Source organism: Alosa pseudoharengus, unplaced genomic scaffold, assembly GCF_046254945.1.
Source record: "Alosa pseudoharengus isolate Yale_2024_CS ecotype anadromous, Long Island Sound unplaced genomic scaffold, YU_APseudo_1.1 YU_APseudo_1.1_scf_6, whole genome shotgun sequence".
Classification (NCBI taxonomy): domain Eukaryota; kingdom Metazoa; phylum Chordata; class Actinopteri; order Clupeiformes; family Clupeidae; genus Alosa; species Alosa pseudoharengus.
The window spans coordinates 22,249,452-22,273,075 of NW_027468848.1; the positions used below are offsets into that span (position 1 = coordinate 22,249,452).

A 23,624-nucleotide genomic window follows, 5' to 3' on the forward strand; every position below is an offset into this window, starting at 1 on the left:
AAACAATGTATTGTATGTCTTCCCTTTTATTTTCATCACAGTGAGGCATAATGGTTTATTACAAAAGTATTTGGTGTCACTTTGGCACCTGTAGGCTAAGTCATCCATGAACATCTTGAATGTAGCAAACTCTGTGTGAAGTGAAGTGTGGGCATGGGGGAAATACTCTCTCTTTGTGTGGTCTAGTAGGCCTATCAGTAGGCTACCGTTAGTTTGCACATCCTCCACACTGCTGACCACAAATTACAAATGGTAGAAAGCCACTGTCCATCATTTCACATTATAATTGAGACATCACTAAGCAGACTCCTAACTGCTCCCACAACCTCTGAAAAACAAGTCAATGTTAATCCTGGCCAGAGATGAATTGTCTTCCAATCCATATGATATGAAGATCAACCGAGAGATTCTCTGTCGTTTATATTTTCTTGAGAGTAGAATTCGTAGCTTTCAGTTTGATCTGTCAGGCTGCTCTCCTGGCTCGGTTGTCTGTTATGTCTGAAATAATCTGGATCTGGCTCTGCATGAGACCACCGGTCCCCTTCAGGGCTGTACTCCAGCTGCTCGCTGTAGGCCTGACTCAGGGCGATGCTCAGGATCTCTTTCTTCTCCTTGTAGAAGCGCAGCTCGCGGCCCGAGCGCCTGGCCTCCTCCAGCTCCTGCAGGGCCACTTGGAGCTCCTGGGCCACCAGGCCGGGCGCCTGCTGCTCCCGCACAATCCAGTCCAGCACCATGTGGCTCCGTGTGCACTCGTCCAGACGGTGCTGCGAGTAGTAGTCTATGACGTTCTAAGGACAGGAGGAAGATGGGCAGCACTTTACTGAAACCCAGTATGCATTAAATAATTCGTAAAGGGCTATAAAGTATTCATAATACCTCATAAAGATTGGCATACGTCTATATAACTTCTCTACGTACACCTAGTACCAACTGCACCTATGAAGTGTATATAGAGTGTTAAAAAGTGTCAGTGCTATTCATATTTTACATAGCACTGATGACATGTACTGTTTACTCAGCAAATGCTTTTAGGGAGCCAGATGTTAATCCACACAATCTTTCATAAGTTGTGTAGGGCTTACACTACAGCAGCATAATGCTTTTAAGTACAGTTATGTCTATTAATAAATAGGACTTATGCCATTCAAGATGATGAATTATGAATACTTTTATAAACACATTTACTAATGTGTTTATAATGCTTTAGAACATGGGCTTAAGTGTCTCAGCAATGTCATAGTTAGTCTATTAAAAGAAATATTTATTTTTGGTTGGTAGTTCAGTATAATAATACATGATAGCAGTATAATGGCCTGTCATGGAACACAACATTTATTTACAGATTCTTGTTTTATCATTGAATGCTTGGGGATCATACCTGGCGGCTACATTTTCTTTCGCGAAATGCCTTTAGTGACCCATTCCAATGCAGAAGCTGAAACATCGTCATGATCTCCTTGAGAGTGAGCAAAAGAAGGGGGGTGTCAGACCAAGAAGGAAAGTGTATAATAATCACCCAAACAATCACATATTGCTTTTGTTATTGCACTTTGTAATGAATATTTATTGTTTCCATTATTAAAAAATCTGTGAGCAATAAATCATCAGCTTACCTCGGGACACTAAAAAAAATAAAAAATAAACGGGCCAAATGGAATGTTGCTTTGGGTCTACCTGGAATCTTGCCATGTATTTCAGATTTCGAAAATAACTAACTACAGATGTATAGACTGGGGCACATCATCACTTTGGGCTATTATTATTCGTGAGGCCTACTCTACAGGTTTGCAATGGCTCACTGGACAAATATGATTTGAACCTTCAGGACCTGATTTGAAAATTGCCCTAGGCATTTTGCCTGATTGATTGATAAGGGCATTAGGTTTGAGCATATAGCACTTCAGGAGATATCAACAACTTTGTAATGTGTATGAAATATCCATCCACTGAAAGACACAGCAGGGGAATGTTTCACATTATATTTATGTATTTTGGAAAGTATCCATGTGAATGTTGCTTTTGGTAAATTGAAAACAAATCTATTTCCTCTTCCTTTCCTTTTCAATTTACTGCTGCTGTCTTGAAATTAAAGAGCAGATTAGATTTAAGGTAACCAATGCCATTAAAACAATAAAATACAGTGGGCTATCCTGTTTTAAGACACGCACAGTTTTGAAAGTTTAGATGGCGAGACGATAAGAGGGTGTATAAGTTTGATTTATTCTTTCATTACAGAGCAGAAAAACAATGTTAACAAGTTGTGGATATCCAGAAATAAACTGAAAATGGCAGAATATCGAACATAAGTAGCCACAGTGGTAAAAGTAGTAAACACCATAATACAATGGAGCGCTTTGGGTTGCACTTTGTGCATGTTAAATGCGCTATACTAAATAAAACTGACTTGACTTGACTTGACAATGACATAACGTATTATGTCATAAGTGATAACTGACCATATTAAGACTTAAGTAAATGTAATTACCTGAAATTCCAGCATTGTTTTTCCAGTATTTGATTGGAGCATAAGACAGTAGGATCCAATACTTGTGCTGGGATCTGAGGCATCTTCAACACACCCCTGGAATCAGTGACAACACAAAGGAACAACACAGCACAGTGAGCACAACAAAAGAACTGCTTGGCAGACTTCCGCTGACCACACATCAATCTTCTGAGACTCAGAGCCCTTTAGTTGTCCTGGTGATGTTCTCGGCTTTTACAATGCCGTTGGAGAAAGGAATAGCAAGTCCCTTACATGGGGAAAAAGGGGGAATACAAGAGCATACAGAGGGCCACCCACATAAATTGGCCCCCTTCCTGACCCTAAAGAGACAGGGTGGACATAAGGGTATAGGTAAGGGCCTTTTCTTTGCTTTTTGGAGCAAAGCTGTTAATCACAAGGTTTACTTGAGCTCTGAACGAAACACAAATTAATGGGACTGAATCTTCACTTCTTTTGTCCCCTCCTGGGTCAACTTGAATTGCTCCATACTTTCATTCACAGGATGGACCCAACTCACATTGGTAGTAGCCACAGCCTCCTGGAGGCTTCTTGTGATAAACTCTGGGGTGATCCTGCGTGAGGGCAGCTCATTGAACATGGAGTTCATCAGGGCGATTCGGGCAGCATCCCGCCTCGCCTCTGCCTTGGTGTAACAGTCCTGGCAGTGACAGAGTGACAGAAAGACAGACAGACAAACAGACAGGGAGTCTTAGACAAAGATACATAGAGAGGGATCTCAACCACACTCCTCCAAGAGAAACAAGTTTGTGATTACCACATATGCAAAGATAAATGAACTGTGCAGTCTTGTCTCTCAACAATGTCATGAACTCAGTGAAGTGTTATTTGGGTGGTGTGCTGCAATCTATATTAGAAGTGACACCAAGATTGAGCCAAAAGCCTGAACAGCACACAGAAAGCCGGAGTGTCAGCACTTAGCAGAACATAACACATAACATAACACATACCAACCCAATCACGGGATTACAGATCTGATTATGCAAGCACTCTCGCAACAAGATCAGAGCCAGTTTTGAAGTTAACGTATTTAAGATCAGCATCTGGCTTTGTTGACCTGGTGAAATAAACACTGTCTGGGCCACAATGGTCCCATTAACAGACATTCTGGGATTTTTTAGCTGAGTAAAACAACTGTGTGAGGCGCAAAATATAAGGAGGCAGGCAGTCGGAGCGCGTGGGAAGAGAGAGCGAAACCCAGGGGAATTAAGCGGAATGAACTGGGCCCGTTTTTAATCCACAACACAAAACACACAGAGAGAGAAATACCTCCTCGATGGAGTCATTCCGCTGTGCCCAATGGATTAGAGCAGTCAAATAATGGGGACCCCCAGTGAATGTTCATGAATGTAGGGCCCGCCGGTACAAAGGGCTGTGTGCGGATCAAAGCCACTGCCTGCGCCCTATTCATACAGTGTCGTCATTGGAGCCAAACGTCTTTCCTCGCACAAATGGCAGCAGCTGCCCTTTGGTGCGCGGATTTGAAATCGTGTCAGCCTTGGATCCCCGACAAGCAGGATATGAGAGACCTACAGGCCCTTTGTGTGTCAGCCACTAATGAGATATTAGTTACGCAAATGGTCTTTATTTTCTGACATTGTTGGTTCCAAGTGAATGTTTTTGAATCATTTGAAAAAAGTTTCTGGGAATTATTAGATTTTCTTTATCTGAACTCCAACCAGCATTCCTGAATTCATTCATTGAAATTCATTATTGCATTTCAACACAGGTGTTCAGACTCCACACGCATCTCTGGATAAAAACGACTCCATACTTTTAAAAAAATTTAATGAATGAAAAAAAAAATCTCTCAGTGAAAAGAATCTTTAGTCTCCCTGCTCCCAAAGAACATTCCTTGTGTATAGAAAGAAACCTTCTCAGACTGATTTGCGGTGAGCTCTTGTAATTGGACTAATAAGAACCACCTGTTGGCTCCTCCAGTTTTCACACAATCTCTCTGCGTCTCTTCGTCCCCCACCCCACCCCACCCCACCCCCCTTCAGACTTGGCAAGGCAATCCTGCTGATCTTAGCTCCATTCTGAGTAGCAGTTTGACCTCCTGAGCTGGCCATGTTTCGCTGACACGACCTGCTGAATAAGGCCTTTATCAGAGCCAATCATTCTGGATGAGGCATAATTTGAGAAATATTTAACTCGTTGTGGAGGAGGCCTAATTTGCCATATCTCACATGGGGGTCATTAACTTCCACACCTGCTCCGATGGAGGTGCCGTTTGACTGTTGACATGTTTGTTTTTACGATGGCAGGGACCATTACCTGAAAATTACCAAAGCAGCTACCGCCTGGCAGTGTGACATAGCAGACGAAAGGGGGCACCGGGGAGATGGAGGATTCATAGATGACTAGATTCTCTGGGTGGACGGAGGCCCCCTTCACCTGCTTCTGCTCCCAAAACTGATGAAGCATTGCCACAACGTTCACTGGAAACAAAACAGGGAACGCACTTTTAGTCTGAAACGATTTACTGAAATTCAGGGAGAAAATACATTTGTTGCTTGTTAGTTTTGTAATACATGTATTTGATTGAAACCATACTGTGCAAAATTGTAGAGTTAAAAAAAACAATTTAACTGTGTCATAATTTATTTTAATGATGAAAGTGCTTCATAACTCCATAAGACATAGATGTAGTCTACAAAAGTAGATGTCATTTGTATCATTTCAGAATTTTCCTGTACTTTTTCCATCAAATATTGTTTGACATGACGTTCATGGATGTGTTCACAGATAAGAAGTATTTGGGCAAAAAGTCTGGGTACGGTGGCAGACAGAAAGCATCTGAGAGGAGAATGGGGGCGGCAGCAGACCAGACTCAGCTCTCTGTTGTGTTTATTGAACTTGTCCGGGGCCAAAAGAGTTTTCCAGGTCCATATCCAATTCATCAAAGGCACCCTTGAGAGGAAGGGCCAAGCAGTGAAAATGACCTTCAATTAGCTTTTAAAGATTTAGCTCCAATTTAGATTTTTGTATAAAAGCCAATTGCCCTGCAGAGATATTTTTTTAAAATGATGAAAAACAATCTCTGTGTGCGTCTGCTGGGGCCACGGACCTCTTTTGAGCTGTTCCCCCGAGGCTTCTGATATTGAGTATCATATTCAGCTCCTGTTACTGTGCAGTAAATTAATGAGTCTGTCAACTCTCTCAATGATTCAAGTCACCTACTTTAAATCATCATGCATTAAACGTTTCACCAATCTACCGCACGTTGTTTGGATAAGGGAATACACAGCAAAAAACTGGCATGACAGTCGGTAAAAAAAGCCGAAACGCTGTACAGGTGTTCACTGTATGTGACAGGACCAAGTCATAGAGTTGGCTTCATGCTGGAAGCAGGGACGCGAATGCTACAGTATATGGTTTCAACATGTTCCATACCTTAATTGTTTACGCAGCCTCTTTTAATCAAAACTGTGGAGATATGTTAGACATATCTTTCCGAGGAGGCTAGCAATAACATTACAGTGAAGGGCCCATTATATATTGTTTTAAGGGCCATGGTGTGGGTGAGAACATGGGTGTGTTTTCACAGCAGAGAAAAATTTGATCATTTTGTTTATTTGAATGGAATTAGCTACAGTGGGTAACACCCTGTAGGTGGCATGAGAACCAATATTCACTCTTCAGTTTGATGAATGGGCAGTGTCTCATATAGACAGAGAAAATATTGTAGATTGATGTCATTGGTATACAAATGCCTGTTGCTGGGAAACTGCATTGAAATGTTGTGCTAGAGTCTGAAAACATTAGACATAAGGTGATAACTGTATGCAGTAAACACCATATTTTTGCAGTCAACATCCTAATAAAACTTCTGACAGCATTTTGCTGATGTAGATGGAAGATGAAGTTTATAAACATGCTAAAAGTCAGCTCTGCCATTGTAACACTATAATTCAGTATAACTCTGTGAACCACATTGCTACTTGTGTTAGTCCCAGTGAAATCAGTCAATGATACATTGGAATAATTGGTTTGCTATTTATATAAACTTGGCCTACTTCAAATTCTTAAATTAATCTACCAAACAGCACAGTTATCCCACTGAATGCAAATGGCCCATCCAATATGCAGATGCTCACATACAGACAGACAATAATTTACTAGTAAATATGAGCCCAGAGGAATAGTCCTCCAGTTTCTGCTCAGTAGAGTACTCACAGTCTTTGAAGACTTTATCATCCTGCAAGTGAGGTGCAGACATCCTCTCCTCCAAAGGAATCCCAAATGCTCAACAAGTGTGCGGGGGTCCCTGTTTTGATTCCAAGAAACACCTAAAAACCAACTCACATGCTCCCCCGGTTAATGTGAACAACTCCCAGCCGAGCGCAGTTCCACCAGAGAACAAAATGCAGAAGGAGGGGTGGGGTGGGGGGATCCCCCTACCCTCTAAAGTCTCTTTACTCCACTTTCCTCCCGACCTCCAATCAAGTGTGGCGAGCGCTCCAAAGCCGGCCCCAGGGGTCCCCCTTCTGTGGCTGGCCCACCTTTGTCGAGAGCTGAACTAATTAGCTGCAAGTCTGACTGCCGTGGTTCAGTCCCTCCTCACCCCATCTCCTTACTCCCTCACACACACAGGAACACACAGAAACTCTCTCTCTCCCTCTCTCTCTCACACACACACACACTATAACACTCACATACACATGCTCACACACAGTCACACTCTCCCAGAGACAAACACACACACACACACACATTCAGACTACCTAAATCCCTACACAGGAATGCTGCAGCCCCCTTCTCAATTCACCCATGCTCAATCTCACATATCATTTCTCCAAATGCCTAACTCAACAGCCGACAAGTGTTTTCTTTCCATTCCCAAACTGAACTAAAATGTTCTTCATATTATCTGCCAAAGTGATTATAAATTATGCATTTGTAAGAGATGTCAATGCTTTCTGCAGTTACTTGGGAAGTTTTAAGGAAAACAGATGTGTCACTCACGTTGTGTGGAGCGCTCATATCCAAAGAAAAGATGAGAATATCAAAGTAGGGCAAAGCAGTGAATTGTGTTAACAGACATAAAACAAGAGAATGTGTGAAAAATGATTTCACTTTTCTTCATCAGCCTTAGGCATTGTGTCTTAATGAAATCATTTGCTCCCAGTGACAAAGTCAACACCTCAATTTGAAAAGTTAAAAACAGATTGTCTGAATAGTCTGTTAGTGAATTTCTAATCCCCCTCTTTTGTGCTTCGTCAAGATGTGCATGAATATCATGCCTTGAGATTTAACTGTTTACTTTTTCCAACTTCCCCTGGGTCTTTAGTGTGGGACGTGTATTTAGGCGGCCCCCATTCATAATACAGCCTCATTGTGAGGGTCCCTGGGAATGGAGAGAAGTGTTTTGCATAGCTGACGGGCCCCCCTGATCATCATGACACAGGCGGGGGAGGAGGGGAGCTGCACCCTGAATGGAAAGGCCCCGAGAATCAACACCACAATCTGAAGAGTTTGTGAATCTAAATAGATTTCTATAGAATCATTATGGCTGCTTTGTAATGCCATCTGATTCAGTACATGCCTATGTCTACTCAACGGCAGAAAAAATGGGTTTCACAAATCGGAGAACAGCAAAACAAAGTGAATAGTCAGGAAAGCTGAATAGATATCAGTCTCTGCATGTTTTACCCTGATGTGCCAGCCTTACTGAAGGCATACCAGCTAGAACGTAGGATGAGTCTCACCGTGCCCCTGCCTAGATCAAGAAATGGGAACTGTCTGCACAGGAAATAACACAAGAGCGCAAAGGAAATGCAAAGACACTGGGTTGAGCAGAGGGTTCTTCACATCTATGGTTGACGTGAGTGATGAAACCCATTTTTCCCCTACTCAGAAGCCCAGAGAATTCTTGTTTGCTTTATAATCCATTACCATGGTACATTCCATTCATCATTCCGGGCTGGAACATAACTCTTACCTTTACATTGAGACTTAAATAACCCTATAGGACATGCATGCTACCCATCAGCTATATTGGACCATTGTTTTCAGATGCCCTATCAGATGAGAGGCTGCCCAGGCTGTGTTGACATAACCTGCACGCTTCCTGGGTAAAGTGCCCGTTGTTTAAGGCTCTTGCGGTGTGAAATGTAAACGATGACACATGGTAGCCTGGCCTCGCCTGGCACAAGACCTACGGCTGGGAGCCAGCGCCAGCTTCGGGCTTCAGACACACAAAGAGCTATATTGACTTATCTCCCTCTCTCTCTCTCTCTCTCTCTTTACCAAGGCTCCCCTTTTGGTTTCCAACTTGGATGGCTTGATGCTGAATACTTCCTTGAATACTCATGCCAGCTTGATAATGTTTCGCCGTTAACTCAAAGTTCCACAGCAACCGACATCAAATAATGTGGAAACTTATTTTTTTTGGATGAGGAGTTTTAGGTAAGAGGAACTTCAAACTACTTTTAGTATCTGCTCACTGTGAAAGTACAGGCAAAATACAGCAAAATATGACAGCTTACATATTCCCATCCTTCACTTCAGCCCATGTACTCAGGCTTCTGTAGCATGCATTCAAGAAAATAAGACGGCAACAGAACGACCAGGATGTGCAGTTATTTCCTCACTTCTTTACTCGTGCCCTCGATAGCATTTAATATTCACAAAGAATACACGCACACACAAAATATTTATAAATTCGTCCTCCACTTCCCTTCCACTGGACATGCCATACATGATTTAATCTCAGGTATGCCTCTCTGCAAACTGCCCTTAGGGGCTGACTGCCTTCTCTTGGACATGGAGTCCTGAAGTCCTGGACCCCCACCTCCCTCCGTCCCTCCCTTCAGCAGCCCTCCGTGGCTCAGCCCCAGAAGTCCGCGGCGTCCAGGCTACTCTTGATGTTGCTGGAGTTCTCCCGGCGGGCCTTGGTCACCAGGCTGGCCTCACCTTTCTGCAGGCGCCTGCGGATGGCGGCCTTCTGCTGCTTCGACAGCTGCCGCTTCACTTTCTGTCTGATCACCTCCTGCAGGAGAGAGAGAGAGAGAGAGAGAGAGAGAGAGAGAGAGAGAGAGAGAGAGAGAGAGAGAGAGAGAGAGAGAGAGAGAGAGAGAGTGTAAATACACGAGGAGTAGAGGGAGAAAGTGAGGTGGGCAAACAGAGATAGGAAGAGAGACAGAAAGAAAGAAAGAGACAAGTCAGATGGGAGAAGAGGTGAGGAAGGTCATGAGAAGAGAGAGAGAGAGAGAGAGAGAAAGAAAGAAAGAAAGAGACCAGGAAAGAGAGCATCCGAATGTATGCATTGGTAAGATGGAGAAGAGGACAGATGGAGGTGGGAACGGTCAAGAGGAGGGAGGGTGAGAGAAAGAAGCCAAAAATCTGGGCAAGGTGGAGCGGGCGAGGTAGAGAGAGCCGCGCCAGCGGAGCTGTCCCAAGGTTACACGGGAAATCCAAAGAATGGGGAGGCGTTGTTTGTTCTGGAGAAAAACTAATCTGACATGTGTTAATGCTTCGACATTTGATGGACCTCTAAACCTACTCTGTATTATGGGCCTCCAAATATGTCTAATAAAAACTTGAAAAATATTTGAGCAAGGACTGGGAGATATAAAAAGAGAAATACTACACCTCACAGCTGGGGCCCGGGCAGAAAACCTCAGCAGCCCAGGGTGTGGGAGGGAGCGGCCTAGCGCAGAGGAGACTGAGGTGAACCTGGTCAAGTGTGTGTGTTTTATAATAAAAAACTATAAAACATTACTGAACATTTAAGAATGAACATTAACAAAATGTACCTTAATTTCGCATGGAGGACATCTTTTTTAGTGTTTAAATAGAAACAACTGTCCAATTCTGAAACATACGAGATGCAATCGGTGCAGTCACTGTGGCTGTGGACCAGACAAGCAGCTGAACAGCACACATCAATATCAAGACCTGAACTTGAAGCAGCGCGGGCTGGCTCCTGGCTAAGGTGTCTCTGGCTGCCGATAGCTGCAATTCAACACTCAGCCCAGTCGAGAGCTGCCCCAGCCATCAGCCCCTCCACCCTGTGCCTGGGGTCATGTGACCGGAGAGGCACTTAAGCTGGCCCCGGTGGCGATCCAGCCTCGTGATTATCTGACAGGGGGGTGTCCGGGACGATTGATTTTCGCCTCTGCTTTCTGAAGCGCTTTCATGGGCTGGGAGGCAGTGCATTTAAGCGGTAATGCGCTCAACGTTAATGACTCCCCCCCCCCCCCTCCTCCACTGCTAATCAGAGGAGGGGTGGGAGGGAGAAAAATGCCATGATTATATTACTAATGCACGCTAAAGAGGGAAATGGAGCAGCTATCCTTTTCCCCTGGCATTGTCAAGACTTGTGATCAAACTCCATGTCAATTTGTAAGGCTCATTATCAAGCCCTGAGCGATCAAAAGTGGAGAGTGGGGGAGAAATGGGAAAGCATTCAAAAAGCAGCTATGAAGAATGTGAGGGTCAGAGAGATTATCAGAGGTTTTCATCCTGGCCACCAGATGGTGCTGTAGATCAGGAGGTCAGAGGAGAGCTGTGTGTTAGTGTGTGAGTGAGTGTGTGTGTGTGTGTGTGTGTGTGTGTGTGTGTGTGTACTCACGGGGGGAATGGTGGAGCAGCTGGTGATGCTGGCCATGCTGGCTTCTGTGCTCTCGCTGTCCGTCCTTCTCCGGTGTTCGTTAATGTGCTGCAGACTGTCACTGTCTCTGTGGGAGGTCAGACAGACTTATTAGACATGACATCAGGACCAATCTCCCTGTCAGTATTTCACCATACAGGCCTAAACGCACATATTGAGGACTGTCACTCAACCTAATGAAGGGTCAGAGAAATTCCAAATATGACTGATCATACTAAATGTATATGAAATCATACTTTCCAGTCTCTTTTTACTACACATATGGCATATGGGTGATTCCATATAAAATCAGTCCCAACGGTCCCAAAAACAAAGAACAAATTGTGTTTAATTCCAATGTATTACATTTTGTTTGCCCTTGTTTTTGGGCATCTTGGAAGCCATGTTTGGACTTCAATATCTTAAAAAGTATAATTTGTAGCCTGTCCAAACTTTGTAGGATGGAAGACAAACATGTTCTTTAAAAGTTAATTAAAAGTTTGTACTGCATGCCCATTGAGGCTCTAGATTTGGAACAAAGCGCAAAAAGAGTGATACTGAGGGTGATAGAGTGATACTGACATGGCTTTAATCAGTATTTTGTCTGCAAATAAAACACTTTATTAATGCTGTGCCAATATTTGAGGTATCCACAAGATATGAACATAAATATATTAAGGATAAATTATTAAGGCATACTATACCACAAGGTATAAAAAAGATTTTGCATTGAGCAGTACTGTAAGATGATAGCTGGAGCATGCAAATTCTGGAAGAAGTAATCCATGTACCTGAAAGGCTTGAATTCTTTGTTGATGGCTGAGAGGTCAACCAGGTCAGGGCACTCGTCATCTTCCTCCTGCAGCTCCTCATCACACCTGGGACTCGTGCACACTTCGCCTTCGTGTTCCTCTGGTACAGCTTCTGTTCTAGTGTCAGTTTCATCCACATTATGTTCTAGTTCACTCTGGCTGTCTGGTTGCTTGTCGGTCTGTTTGCGATTGGGGTCATCGTCTGGATCACGCTGACTTGCTCTAGTGTCCTCGCCCAGTCTTAGCCCCTCCAGTTCCAGCATGGCCTGCTTGTACTCCTCCAAGTCTACTATGTCTTCCGTGCAGGGGTCAGTTGGTTCGCTGCCACCTTCCGCTGGGTCCTCCTCGTCCTCGCTCTGTTCCAGGCCTCCCTCTGGCCCCTCTGGGTGGAGAAGCTCGTCGTCCTGCTGCATGGCTTTGGTGTAACCGCTGGCTGAGATCTCCACATCGAGTGAGCACTCTCGCCTACACAATCACAATCACAACCAGGCCTCGGTTAACAACTAGTTAGTTAACAACTAGTCTAATCACAGGTCATGCATTTTAAACTGTGTCCATTTACACCAAGTACATTACCTTATGTCTTTGAAAGTTGGGTAGAGTTCACTCTCATAATTGAAACGCCTGATAAAGAACTCTCGGACGCATTTCACATCACGGTCGAAATACCTGTGAGAAAGAGGGCGAAGGTTGTACCAAACTGGTCGAGCTTAACTTATTAAAGCCTACCAAGCTCCGTGTCGTAAAATACTATTTGTAGACGTGTGACCACGCACATCGCTTTTCACAATTTTAGATGGGTGCTGAATCAGAGAAGAAGTATAACTCCAAAAGTAAAACAAGAAACATTGCATGCAAAATAAAAAAACCTTTCAAGGGAGCTATATTGTGTGCGGATCACTCTCTCTCGTTTTACTTTCGGAGTAAAATACTATTTGCCAATGACACTGATGCAATTACCATTCCGCATTGATATGCGAGGTGGACACCATCTGGGGAAAGTCGATCATTGTGACATGATCCTTGTCATCGAGCATGAGGTTGAACTCGTTGAAATCTCCGTGGATGAGCCCATGGTTGGCCAGCTTGACGATCAGTTCCATGATCTCATTGTACAAAGCGGCAGGGTCAGCCACCTCTCGAACCTGACATCTAAAATGTGGAATAAAATGTGGACTATATATGCATATAATTTTGTTATACATTATCCTAAATATTTAAGAAGATCGGGAGGTCTGTTTGAAAATGCATAAAACCTGTCTCCTGTCATACCAAAATCTAGCAAATACCAAAATAGCACAAAAAAAGACTAATCAACCAGAACCATGATGATGGAAACAATTATAAGAACTCACAGGGGATAACCATTGATGAGCTCCATCACAACAGCATGCCTGTTGTAATCCACAGGTTTTGGGACAGGAAATCCTTGGTCATACAACGCCTGCAAGAGAGCAGACATGAGGTCAGGCACCACACTCTCAGAAACATGCTCATCAATGCCTCACTGAGGTGGTCCAAAACAATCACATCTGATGAACAGTCTCTGAACATCAAAGGCAAACTCAAATTCCTCTATTTAATGTAATAAGTAGCAGAACTGTGAACACATGTTAATGCTCACTTATGAAAAGAGCAATTAACCCTGGCATTGTACCTTCATATAGGCAAACTCTTTCATAGCAGAGAGGCGGGACAGATAAAGCCAGGACATGCGGTTCCGGTGCTTGTGGTAATCCCGCTTGTTCTTTAAGTTTCTGAAAGATGTTCTCCCGAGTCTGTGCAGCTTTAACGCAAACTGCTCATCCTCGCTGTTTGCAACAATGTAGATGTCTGTGAGGAGTAATATGATCATAACAAATACTTTCAATACAGCCTTCAAGTTTCGAACAAACCCAGGACATTATCAAGTCAACTCTGCATTCCAACATCAGATTTAGGATGAATAAGTGGTTTGCATGACAATTATTATCCTGTCACAGCACTTGGCAGAAGGCAGAAAAGGCAGAAAAACAAGGCAGTAAAACAGCCAAAACAATAAGGGTACATACACTTTTACAAAGAAAGCATGCACATCAGAGTGAAAAAGATCCACACATCTGTTGTATCATTAACCTCTGTTTACCTTTAAATGTACATTCCGATACAAATATTGTACACTAAACAGTCAGTAATCAAACTTCACACAAATATACAGTGATTATTGATATTTGGATCATTAATTAAGAGCAGCTTTGTAGGCTTCATAATGTTCAAAAGTACTTAACAACGTGCTTGATGGTGGGTCTACCACAGTGTTTCTCAAACTTTTTTTCTGGGGACCCACTTTTTAAAAATGACAGACTATCGCGACCCAACTCGTGACTGTGGTAGTTAACAAACTAACAGATGGAATAGAAAAACAAAGTGCTGATCTCACCTGACTCTTTGCCTACTCCCATTTGATTTCCAACAGACGTGATAACATCCCGTGATGACAGTGTCTTCAGTGCCAGGTAATCATAGCCTCCATAATTGAGTCGATATCCTTGGACCACTGCAATGGGGAGATGGTTACTCTACACATATGACTCGTCATTCACAAGGGCTGCTAGTGCTTACAGTAAACAAAAGGGCAACTTACTCTTCGATCGTTCGTATGCCATCAGTTTGTGTTTCACCAATTCTCTCAGGATTTTGTTGCATCCCCCGTGTCTAAGACTAGCTATGGAGGCGACGAGGCTCACTGGGACGATCTCATGGTTTTTCATTCCCATTTCGACCTGCAGCAAGAGTGACACACAGCAGTAGCACATAAAGATAGTTTGTTGACTTGTTCATAAAGTGCTGATTTTAGAATACAGCTACTGATCAAAAACAGGTGATACTGACTTCAGGAAACTCTCGGCATGACATTTTAATATTTAATCATAACACAGCTAACGTTAAAGCTAAGGTAAACACAACTGAGGTATGCATGTGCTAAGCGAGTCTGGTAATATTACAAAGCTAATGAGAGCTTGAACTGCTATTTAGAAGAATACTTACGGCAGTTAGAACTCGGAAATCATCTCGAGAAAGGTACCTCAAAAGAACAACATTTAATTTCCCCATTTTGATGACAAACAATAGGCTGATTAAAAAGGAAATATTTTACTTTTTCATAACGAGATACTGGTTAGGAACTCTTCCCAACACGAGACATTTCCACATGTGTAAACCGGAAGAAGAACGTACAGTACGTAAGGTCCTGTAAGCAACCTATAATTTTAAAAGTCTGTTGAATTTCAATATTTATAATAAAGATGTTAATTCATATCACTGTGGTATTACATTATTTTTACAGGGAATTAATATACTGTATTTGTGTGACTTTGATACATTTGATGTGGATTGTATATAATACAAGAGACGTTGTATTTGTAAGGGTCCTGTTAGATCACAAAAGGGGGGCACGGTCGAAACCCACGAAACTCTAAAGAGAGAGTAGTAGAAGATCCTCTTGCAGAAATGTTGTAAACATTATGTTTTTCACTGAACATATTTGCATATATTTTACACTTAAATAGCATCGAAAACGGTACAGCCTTTGAATTTAAATGCCATGTAAAAACAGATTAGCATTTAGAGTAGCCTAACATTTGCACGTTAACTGGCGGTGGTGGTGGTGCATCTGGTTGTCAAGTTCAACAGCTCAGTGTAAACATTACCATGAGGTCCAACAAGCACCAAGCAAAGGTAAGTTGGTAATGGTTTTGATAAGATCCATTTTTTTTCTATTAAACACACTTTGAATTCACAAATTCTCGTTGAAAAGGTAAGTTTGTTCTCACATAACGAAGCTAACTTTTAGCTGGTAATGGCATAGCAAGGCTAACGTTAACAGTAGTTAACAAAATAATTTGACTCAGTAGCACCACCTGAAGTCTGATAATAAAATGACCATTAATATAAATCCAAAATGTAAATGATAAGCAATTTATTATGAGAAATTGTCCTCTGCATAAAGTCATAGCCATTACTTGTGAAACATGTAACATTTAAAACATTTGCTTAAATGTTTATCTTATATTGAGGGAAATAAACAGGAAAACAAAAAAATATTTGAATGCCTTTAACAGTGACAGAAAGTGAAGAGAGTGAGAGAAAGAGAGAGAGAGAGATCAGCTGCCAAAGTGTGGGCAAGGTGTTAAACAAAGTCCAATTTAATGGACGCTTTACTGTTGCCAAAGGCGGCTGAATTTCATGCATTCCATCCGCAAGGTAAATTTATAAACAGTGTTCAGTCTGTGTAAATGCAAGCTGTGACAGTATTTACTCAACATGCCGCAGTCACAGATAGTGCTCTGTTTCCAGCCCATAGTGCGACGGGCCCAAAAAATGGTTTTCAGGCAGAGCTTTCCTTCCTTCAGACCCCCTGGAGCAACCAAGCACTAGGCTTCTGTTAGCTCTGGTAAAATTCCTCTGGTGGTCATGTATTTTGCATTCTGTAGCTCATCAACAGGCTGCATTGGGGGTACTTGTTGGAAGCCTAGTGACCACTGGCTGGCAGACATGCTGTGTTGGTGGGATAGAACTGCCTTTCAGTTAGGGCCACTGGAGGTAAAATGCACATAATTATGCATGGATACAAGCACTACATCAACAATGCAAAGACTGTCTACATCACATTGAATAACCATAAATAACCTTGAATCTTTCCTGGAAGAAATTTTATGATGTACCCTTGTTTTGCCTAATACAGTCAACATGCTGTCACTCAGAAATGGTGCAGGTTTTTTTTAGATGTTTGAGAAGAAGCAGTGATTTTGCTGGCAGGCGATGGTCTGCCTGCTGGAACCGAGAAGCCGAATCCAACCTCAGTGGAACTCGTTTACAGTCTGCAAACTCTGCCCCGGGAACCTGCGTCCGTCCGGGGACCCGCGGGTTCTAACTTGAGCGGCCCGCATACATCATCGGCCAACTTATGTGGATGGAAATGTACTGCTCACTTGTGGCAGATGCAGAATGAAGATATATTATTAGGCCTAAAGCAAATAGTGGAATATTATTGCTGGACATCAGCGTGCCTACACCAGTGACGAGGACCAGAGAGCAGAACACGGGGCTGCACCACAGTCAGGTTTCTTCAGGGTGTCTCTTTCATGGGCTCAGGAAAGAGAAAGCAATGTGGTGCCCCAGAACACATGAGTAATAAGATGCCAGAGGGCTTTGTGCCCATTGCCAATTACTTAAGTAAACAGCAGGGGAATGGATTCTTGTACAGAGCGGAAAAAAGATTTAAAAAAGTTTAGCTCTGTATTCGAGGGCACAGTTAATGTATTTAGAGAAATGTCAAGGCCAGACATGGCATTCTGTGGTAGTCAGTTTAAGTTATCCTGATTTAATTGCTTAGATTTCAGGCTCCGTGACTCCTTGTCTTTCTAGCACATGCCATACCTGAGCAGTATAGAAGCCATTTCTTTATGAGTTGTAAGCCATGTCTGAGGCTCAGAGGACCTGTAAAAGAATGCGTACTATTAGACCTGGTGTAAGAAGAACAATAAACCTAAACCATCCTTGAATGTGGTTGTTTTAAGTGAGCCTTGTCAAGCCAGTGTGATTCCACAGCTGCTGCTGCTGCTGCTGTTGTTGTTGTTGTTGTTGCTGGTGTGGCCGCCCTGAGAGTCGTCTATCAGTCCCATTCTGAGGAGCAGGCTGACGGGTGCGGGCACTGTGTGTCTGAGGCTGGCCCGGTCTCTCACGAGTGGCCTGAGGAAGCGGAAAGCCTGAATTAATCCCCCTGCACAGTCACACGGGCCCAGCCCAGTTATTGACTTGCAGTTGCATGAGATGGTCCAGACGCACGTCTGTCAGGAGGCTGCTCCAGGAAGCATAGCATGCTCTAAACGCAGCCAGCGCCCCAGTAAATCAGCCTGGAAGGATAATACACACGCTATTTCATTAAGCGTGGCACGTATGGTGGGTCTGAAAGCCATGAGCGCTAGACAAAAGTTGCTTTGTTGTTAGTCCGGCTAGTCATTTTGTCTTCTGAGAATTGGAAGTCCGAGACCAATCACATGGCAATGAACATCCTGAAGGATCAGTGGCCAAGAAACCCCCACAAGGGATCAATTAGTGTCCCATGTTTACCACCGGGTGTCACTGCTGTTCCATGCCAAAAAATTGACATCATGTGAGGACTTGTAGTGGAGAAGAGGTTTAAACCACAGATGTTCAACAATGTTTTTTTTTCTCTCTCTATGTTTCTTCACAAATATTGGCTGTGTTCTTCACCAGTGCATTGCAACAATATTGTTTGCACCACTGTGGCGCTGCCCTAGGCCTGCGAGGGGATGTTGCTGGGATTGGGGTGGATCATGTGTCTGCTTGGAAATTGGAGAAGTTTATTGTCATGATCTGAGGAATGGCTGGCGTACAGATCCTGAGGAAATGGCATCCGGCTTCTCTCACAAGAGCCTCTCCCTGAAAACACATCCGATATGGGAAAGTGACTCGGCCAGAAGAGGAGCATGCTGGGAGTTGATGGGTAAATGAAAGGCACTCCTGGACTTAAAACAGTGTGACTAGCTTGTTGTCACACACTGTGGATGAGCCATGTGTGCTCCCAGTTCTCACTGCAGTGATATTTGATGACCGTGTGGTTTGTTATTTATTTCATCAGTGGTCGGAATCCATGAAAACAGGAAGACACCTAATTTTACCTCATTCTAGTTTCCGGAGACCTTGTTGTTTTGGATTTTCTCTCTCACTTGTCTCAGTAATCATGAAACCACACATCTCTCTGCTGCTGCAGAAGATAAATCAAAGTTGTAATTGACAAAGTTTCCTAATTAGGCCAATTTTGTTTTATTCAAAGCAAACAATTGAAACATTAGCATGGTTATATGTAATTTAGACTAATTTTGTTGCTTGATGCAGAGCAACAAAACAAGTAGTGAATTATGAGCCTTCGTTGTCTTTGTGTAATGAAAAACAAAAATCACTGTCAACCCCTTCCCACGAAATCGATGTTATGCTAGGCTAACCCGTCAGAATCACTCAAACTGGAAAACTGGTGTTGTTTTCAAAGTTTTTCAATTTTATCAGGTTTTTTGTTTCAAGCTACCATTAAAAGTTATTTCACCTATGAGCAACTTCATAAGCCCGGCCAATCTCACACTCGATTTCCCCCCAGAAAAGAGGTAGAGGAGCCCCCCACAGACGGCCTACATACTGTATTATTTAGATAGCTCCTCTCTCAGCTTGTACTGAAAAAGCGGAGGGTGTCCAAGTTTGTACGGCCCCCTCCCTCTCTCAGCCTTCAAAAGCTGCTCGGCCCCCGAGAACAAAGCAAGTGCGCCCAGATGAACTGACCAATCTTATCTAGCTTCACCAAGTGGAAACAAAAGACACAAAACAGAGATTTGACCAACCCCACTCGGCAGCAAAATATTTCAGCTCTCTGGTGCCAAGTGTACGGTTCACTGTGCGGTCACCTGAATCTGTCAGTTTCGCACGTCTAAAGCACCAAACAGCACCCCTGTCCTGTGGGCAGGCCAAAGCCAGAGGCCCCAAACATTGCCTGGCTCATTATTCCCACAGTAAGGTCACGGCCTTGACTGTCAGACCGGAACTTCTCACTAATTAAGCCCCTTGTTTTGGCACTGGATGTGTCTTGTCTGTAGGACTTCCTACTGGGATTAATGCTGCTCATGTTCACTTTTCATAAGCACACCAGAGGGAAGATTTAGCCGCACTTTCTCCGTAGAGGGCACCCCCTTCCCTCCCCTTCCCAAGCCCCCACAAGGTGGCTTTGCCTTTGTCTCTGGTGAAAACTTTATGAACGTTTTTGAAAACGTTGTGGTGAATGAGTTAAATATCTGAATATTGTTCAATACCGCAGTAGCTAATATTAATCTTTTACCTTGGATTAGATGCAAATGAGATGAAAAGAGGTTTTTGTTATGACAACAGCCACATTCAAATTTGTCTGAGCTCATTTTGAAAATATTACCGTTACGCAGAGACCGCTCCATGCAGATAACTAGCACATCAAGTGGGTCATGTTCTTCATTCATCGGTCCCATTATGGGTCCCTTCCCCTGTCAGATTCCTCAATTATGATTCTGTTTACCTTGACCACAAAGCCATAATTACGAGAGTTTCATTCGGCTTGTTTCAAGCAAATCAGCCAACAAAAATGTGTGGCCGTGCACAGTTGCAGCTGACATGTCCATAATGTAGGCCCTCTTCTCAAAGCGTTTGCACTGGCATTAGCCCATCCCCACATTGTAATTGTACCCCAGTGCCCACCCTGACTTCCATTTGCTGAGGGTTGGCATGGCCGCCTTCACGTCCTGCTGCTGAGCCAGTAATGTGGAGTGCAGTGTGTAACTTGTTGGGAGGGCGCCCTGACCCCTTCTGCTGGCACAGATAAGGGGAGATGGGCCATTGTGAGCAGCCGAGGAAAAGGATTTTGGGGTAGTTGGTAATACCTCCCAAATCTGCATTGCCTGGGATTATAAGGCTTCCTTTAAGTCTTTGCCAGGCAAGTCTGCCGAGCAGACCAATTGCGGCGATCTATCTACCACCACCAACCCCCACCCACAACGCCCACCCAAGGAAAAAGGGCATACTGTCATAATCTTATCAAAGTTACAACTCAAGCTTGTCGCTAGTGGTTACCATGTGGGGACAATTGATGAGACAATACATCCAGTGTTTTAAACCTGACAGAAATCGGCACCAAGATCATAAAAGCACACTTGTGGCAAGGCTTGTTTTTGATGAACTGGCTATAAAATGACACCGCAATCTACCTTTATTACCTCCAGTGGGCTGAAGCTAGTTTTATCACTTTATTGCCCTGGAATGTCGCCCAGGAACCAAAGACCAGGCTTGAGAAGTACAGACTCTTAGACAAAAGGCCCTTGAGTGCAGTGTGGTAGCAGCAGCCTAGATGGCACTCTTCCCTCAGCTTGCTCCAATAGCCTGGGCTTTGTCCTGAATCCCCATCACACAGTGGAGAGGGGGGAGTCGGCTATACACATATACATACACAGTGTAGGGGTTGGCCATGGTGTAGCTCGCACTCTGGATCAGAGCATTCATCGTTCAATAACAGAACCCTCACTCCACATGGTGAGATTGGATGCTATCTGAAGAAAAATCATATTTCACTGTTACTGGCATGAGTCTGGTGGAGCAATAAAATTAAAAAGACGATTTTGCTTTTTCAGCATTTTGGCTATATGTGTCTAGCCCCCTTTCTTCTGAAATATCATCAAATTGGATTATGTGACATTGGGGTTTAAGATGTATTGGATGGATTCTTTCTCCCATTTTATATATTTGTAGGCTTTTTTATAGATAGAGGCTGACTGTAATACTTTGGAGAGTGAGCATTCTACAAAATAGCCTGGTTTTCTTGTTACTCAAACAGTATTTCACTGTTCCCAATCTGAATTCTGGCTACTGCAACATTAGATCTTTGTTTCCATGGAAAGATCACTCTCCCCTTGGCGTGTGAAACTGCTCGACTTTTCAGACACAAATGTATTGTTTTTCAACCTGAATCTGTATGGGTGGATTTAATCTGGCCCTTGGCCTTCTTAACACTAACGTCAACCTTGCTAACATGTTTAGACGCAAAATGACATATTGATTTTCCCTCATACGTCTGATTTGTTTAGATTCTTTGTAAAAAGAGTACACATTATAACACTTCTGGCAGTGTCCATACAGTGTCAGAAATCCCCGCAAGTCAAAGTGAACCTTGGGGTCAGTGCTGTAGACCAACCTAGTTCAGGTGTGAATTTAGAGACAGGAAGTCCAGTTTGGGGGCTGGTACTGTAACCCCCCTCTCCCATTGCGGATGCCCCAAAACTGGGCCCTGAGATCCACCGAGGAGCCCCTGGGGAGAAGCATGACGCGGGGTGGATTAGCTGAAACGCCCTTTCCCACAACTCCTCAACACCGTGCATTTTCAGGCCAGATGTGTCCGGGGCAATCATTCGTCACACTCCAGCACAGAAGGACCTCTCCTTTTCCCCCTGTTTTCTCCCCCTGTCCCTCTTTCTCCCTCCTGCCTTCCTCCGCAGCTTCAAACTTGTGACGGTGGGAATTTGGCATGAATGCAGAATAGGAAGAAGGAGACGAAGAACAAGAAGAGGAAGAAGAAGAGGAAGAAAAAGGGAAAAAAAGAAAGAAAAAGCGGCAACGGACCATTCTCAACTTTGCCCCCATTCCACACCCCTTTCCACCACCCCCGTTATCCCTCCCTCCCGCCCCCACCCGCCCTCCTCCCTTCCATCTTAAATAAACTTAAGCTGTGAAGGACTGATAGCTTCTTAATCCACTGGAGAGAGAGAGAGAGTGGAGTTGGATGGTGAGTAGAGGAGGTGTAGGGGGCAGGGAATGATGGAGGGGGGGGGGGTGCAACTGGAGGGGTTGAAGTCATCACAGGATGTACAGGCCATAAATTACCATTAATCTCTATCTCCCCAGCAAGCTTCTCTGGGCTTTCAGAGGAAGAGGCCAGGGGAAATCGCAGTGCTTTTAAGACGCCTTATGGGGGCCTATAGACAAGGCTGAGTTGTGAATTAATGACACGCACACCAGCAGAGATAAAACGCTCGCCGGCTGTGAATCTAGCTTGATTGAAAACGTATCAGAGAAAGAAGCTTACCATCACTGTGGATAATCAATTCAAATTGAGGTATTAGCTTGAGCAGCGATTGCGGGGGTGGGGTGGAGATAAAAGCCATGTTGAAATGGAAATATAAATCAAATGTATGATTGGAAACAACACTGGAATACAACACTGTGTGAAAAGGTCTCTACCACCGTGGAGACGGCTGTTTGGATGAACAATAATTCCATTTGCGTCATGCCTGTTGACTTAGCGCTTGACTTGGTGTAAAAACGCTAACATGCCCTCATTTTCTCCTCTTCCAGGTGGGGATGACTCGGCGGAGACTGTCCTCAGACGGTGGCCTGTCCACCAGCAGCACCTCACTCGCTGAAGCCAACGCCAGTGATCCAGAACATGTCTCCCAAATTACTGGCATGAGTGTTGAGGTACTGCAGGCGCAATAGCTAAACCATAGCACTTCAGTCTATCTTGGAAGTAATACTATTTTAGCACTCAAAACGATTTTGTTTTGTTTCGGTATTGTTTTCCCAGAAGCAACTCCAGAAGGAAAATTCTGACCTAAAAAAGCAATTGGAAGACCTAAGGCAAGTGTTTAAGTGAGCTATGCGTATTTATAATGTAGGAAAAACATTGGTGAGCTTTTTTTTAAATTAATTTGCGGGCATTAGGCGTCATCTCAAATGATTCCATTACATGGAACATTTCCTTACAGCTTTGGTACGAAATGCATTAGATTATACCCATGTGGATTGTTAACCGGCTGAAAGGGGCCTTACATGGGAAAAGCAGGTGAAAAAACAAAGCACAACAACCTAATGCCTTCACAAACACAACTAGTCCATGGTGGTGTTGACTTAAGCCTTTGCTAAGATCGTGGATAACGGTTAAAGGAAACGTACGTCAGATCTAAATACGGTTATTTCCACTTTCACTGAGATGTATGGGCACATGTTTGGCCTTGTGTAAAACTGCAGCACGATATGTGTCGGATAAGGGGAGAAAAATCCACTTGAAAATAAATACCCCGGTTGCACTGTGCGGTTGGTCTCTCTGGGCAGTATGATCAGGTTATTAAGG

General features: G+C 43.6%; 2 protein-coding genes and 1 long non-coding RNA gene across 3 annotated transcripts; 1 reads left to right on the plus strand and 2 right to left on the minus strand.

Annotated features, from left to right (window-relative positions):
- Positions 1-395: 395 nt before the first annotated feature.
- On the minus strand, positions 396-6,746 carry lix1 (limb and CNS expressed 1). The gene is made up of 6 exons (XM_076271325.1): positions 6,704-6,746; positions 4,802-4,965; positions 3,024-3,164; positions 2,486-2,581; positions 1,379-1,456; positions 396-788 (listed from the first exon to the last, which is right to left on the minus strand). The coding sequence occupies exons 1-6, from the start codon at positions 6,744-6,746 to the stop codon at positions 396-398; spliced, it is 915 nt and encodes a 304-aa protein (XP_076127440.1).
- Positions 6,747-9,093: 2,347 nt separating this feature from the next.
- Positions 9,094-15,121, minus strand: riok2 (RIO kinase 2 (yeast)). The gene is made up of 10 exons (XM_076269550.1): positions 14,960-15,121; positions 14,556-14,694; positions 14,352-14,468; positions 13,590-13,765; positions 13,288-13,376; positions 12,893-13,084; positions 12,509-12,601; positions 11,912-12,397; positions 11,103-11,208; positions 9,094-9,518 (listed from the first exon to the last, which is right to left on the minus strand). Exons 1-10 carry the CDS (start codon positions 15,023-15,025, stop codon positions 9,357-9,359), a joined length of 1,626 nt encoding a protein of 541 aa, XP_076125665.1. The 5' UTR covers positions 15,026-15,121; the 3' UTR covers positions 9,094-9,356.
- A 277-nt stretch (positions 15,122-15,398) lies between these two features.
- Positions 15,399-23,623, plus strand: LOC143106558 (uncharacterized). Its single transcript, XR_012983698.1, has 3 exons — positions 15,399-15,649; positions 22,850-22,972; positions 23,079-23,623. It is a non-coding gene; the product is annotated as an uncharacterized LOC143106558 (long non-coding RNA).
- Position 23,624: the final 1 nt, after the last annotated feature.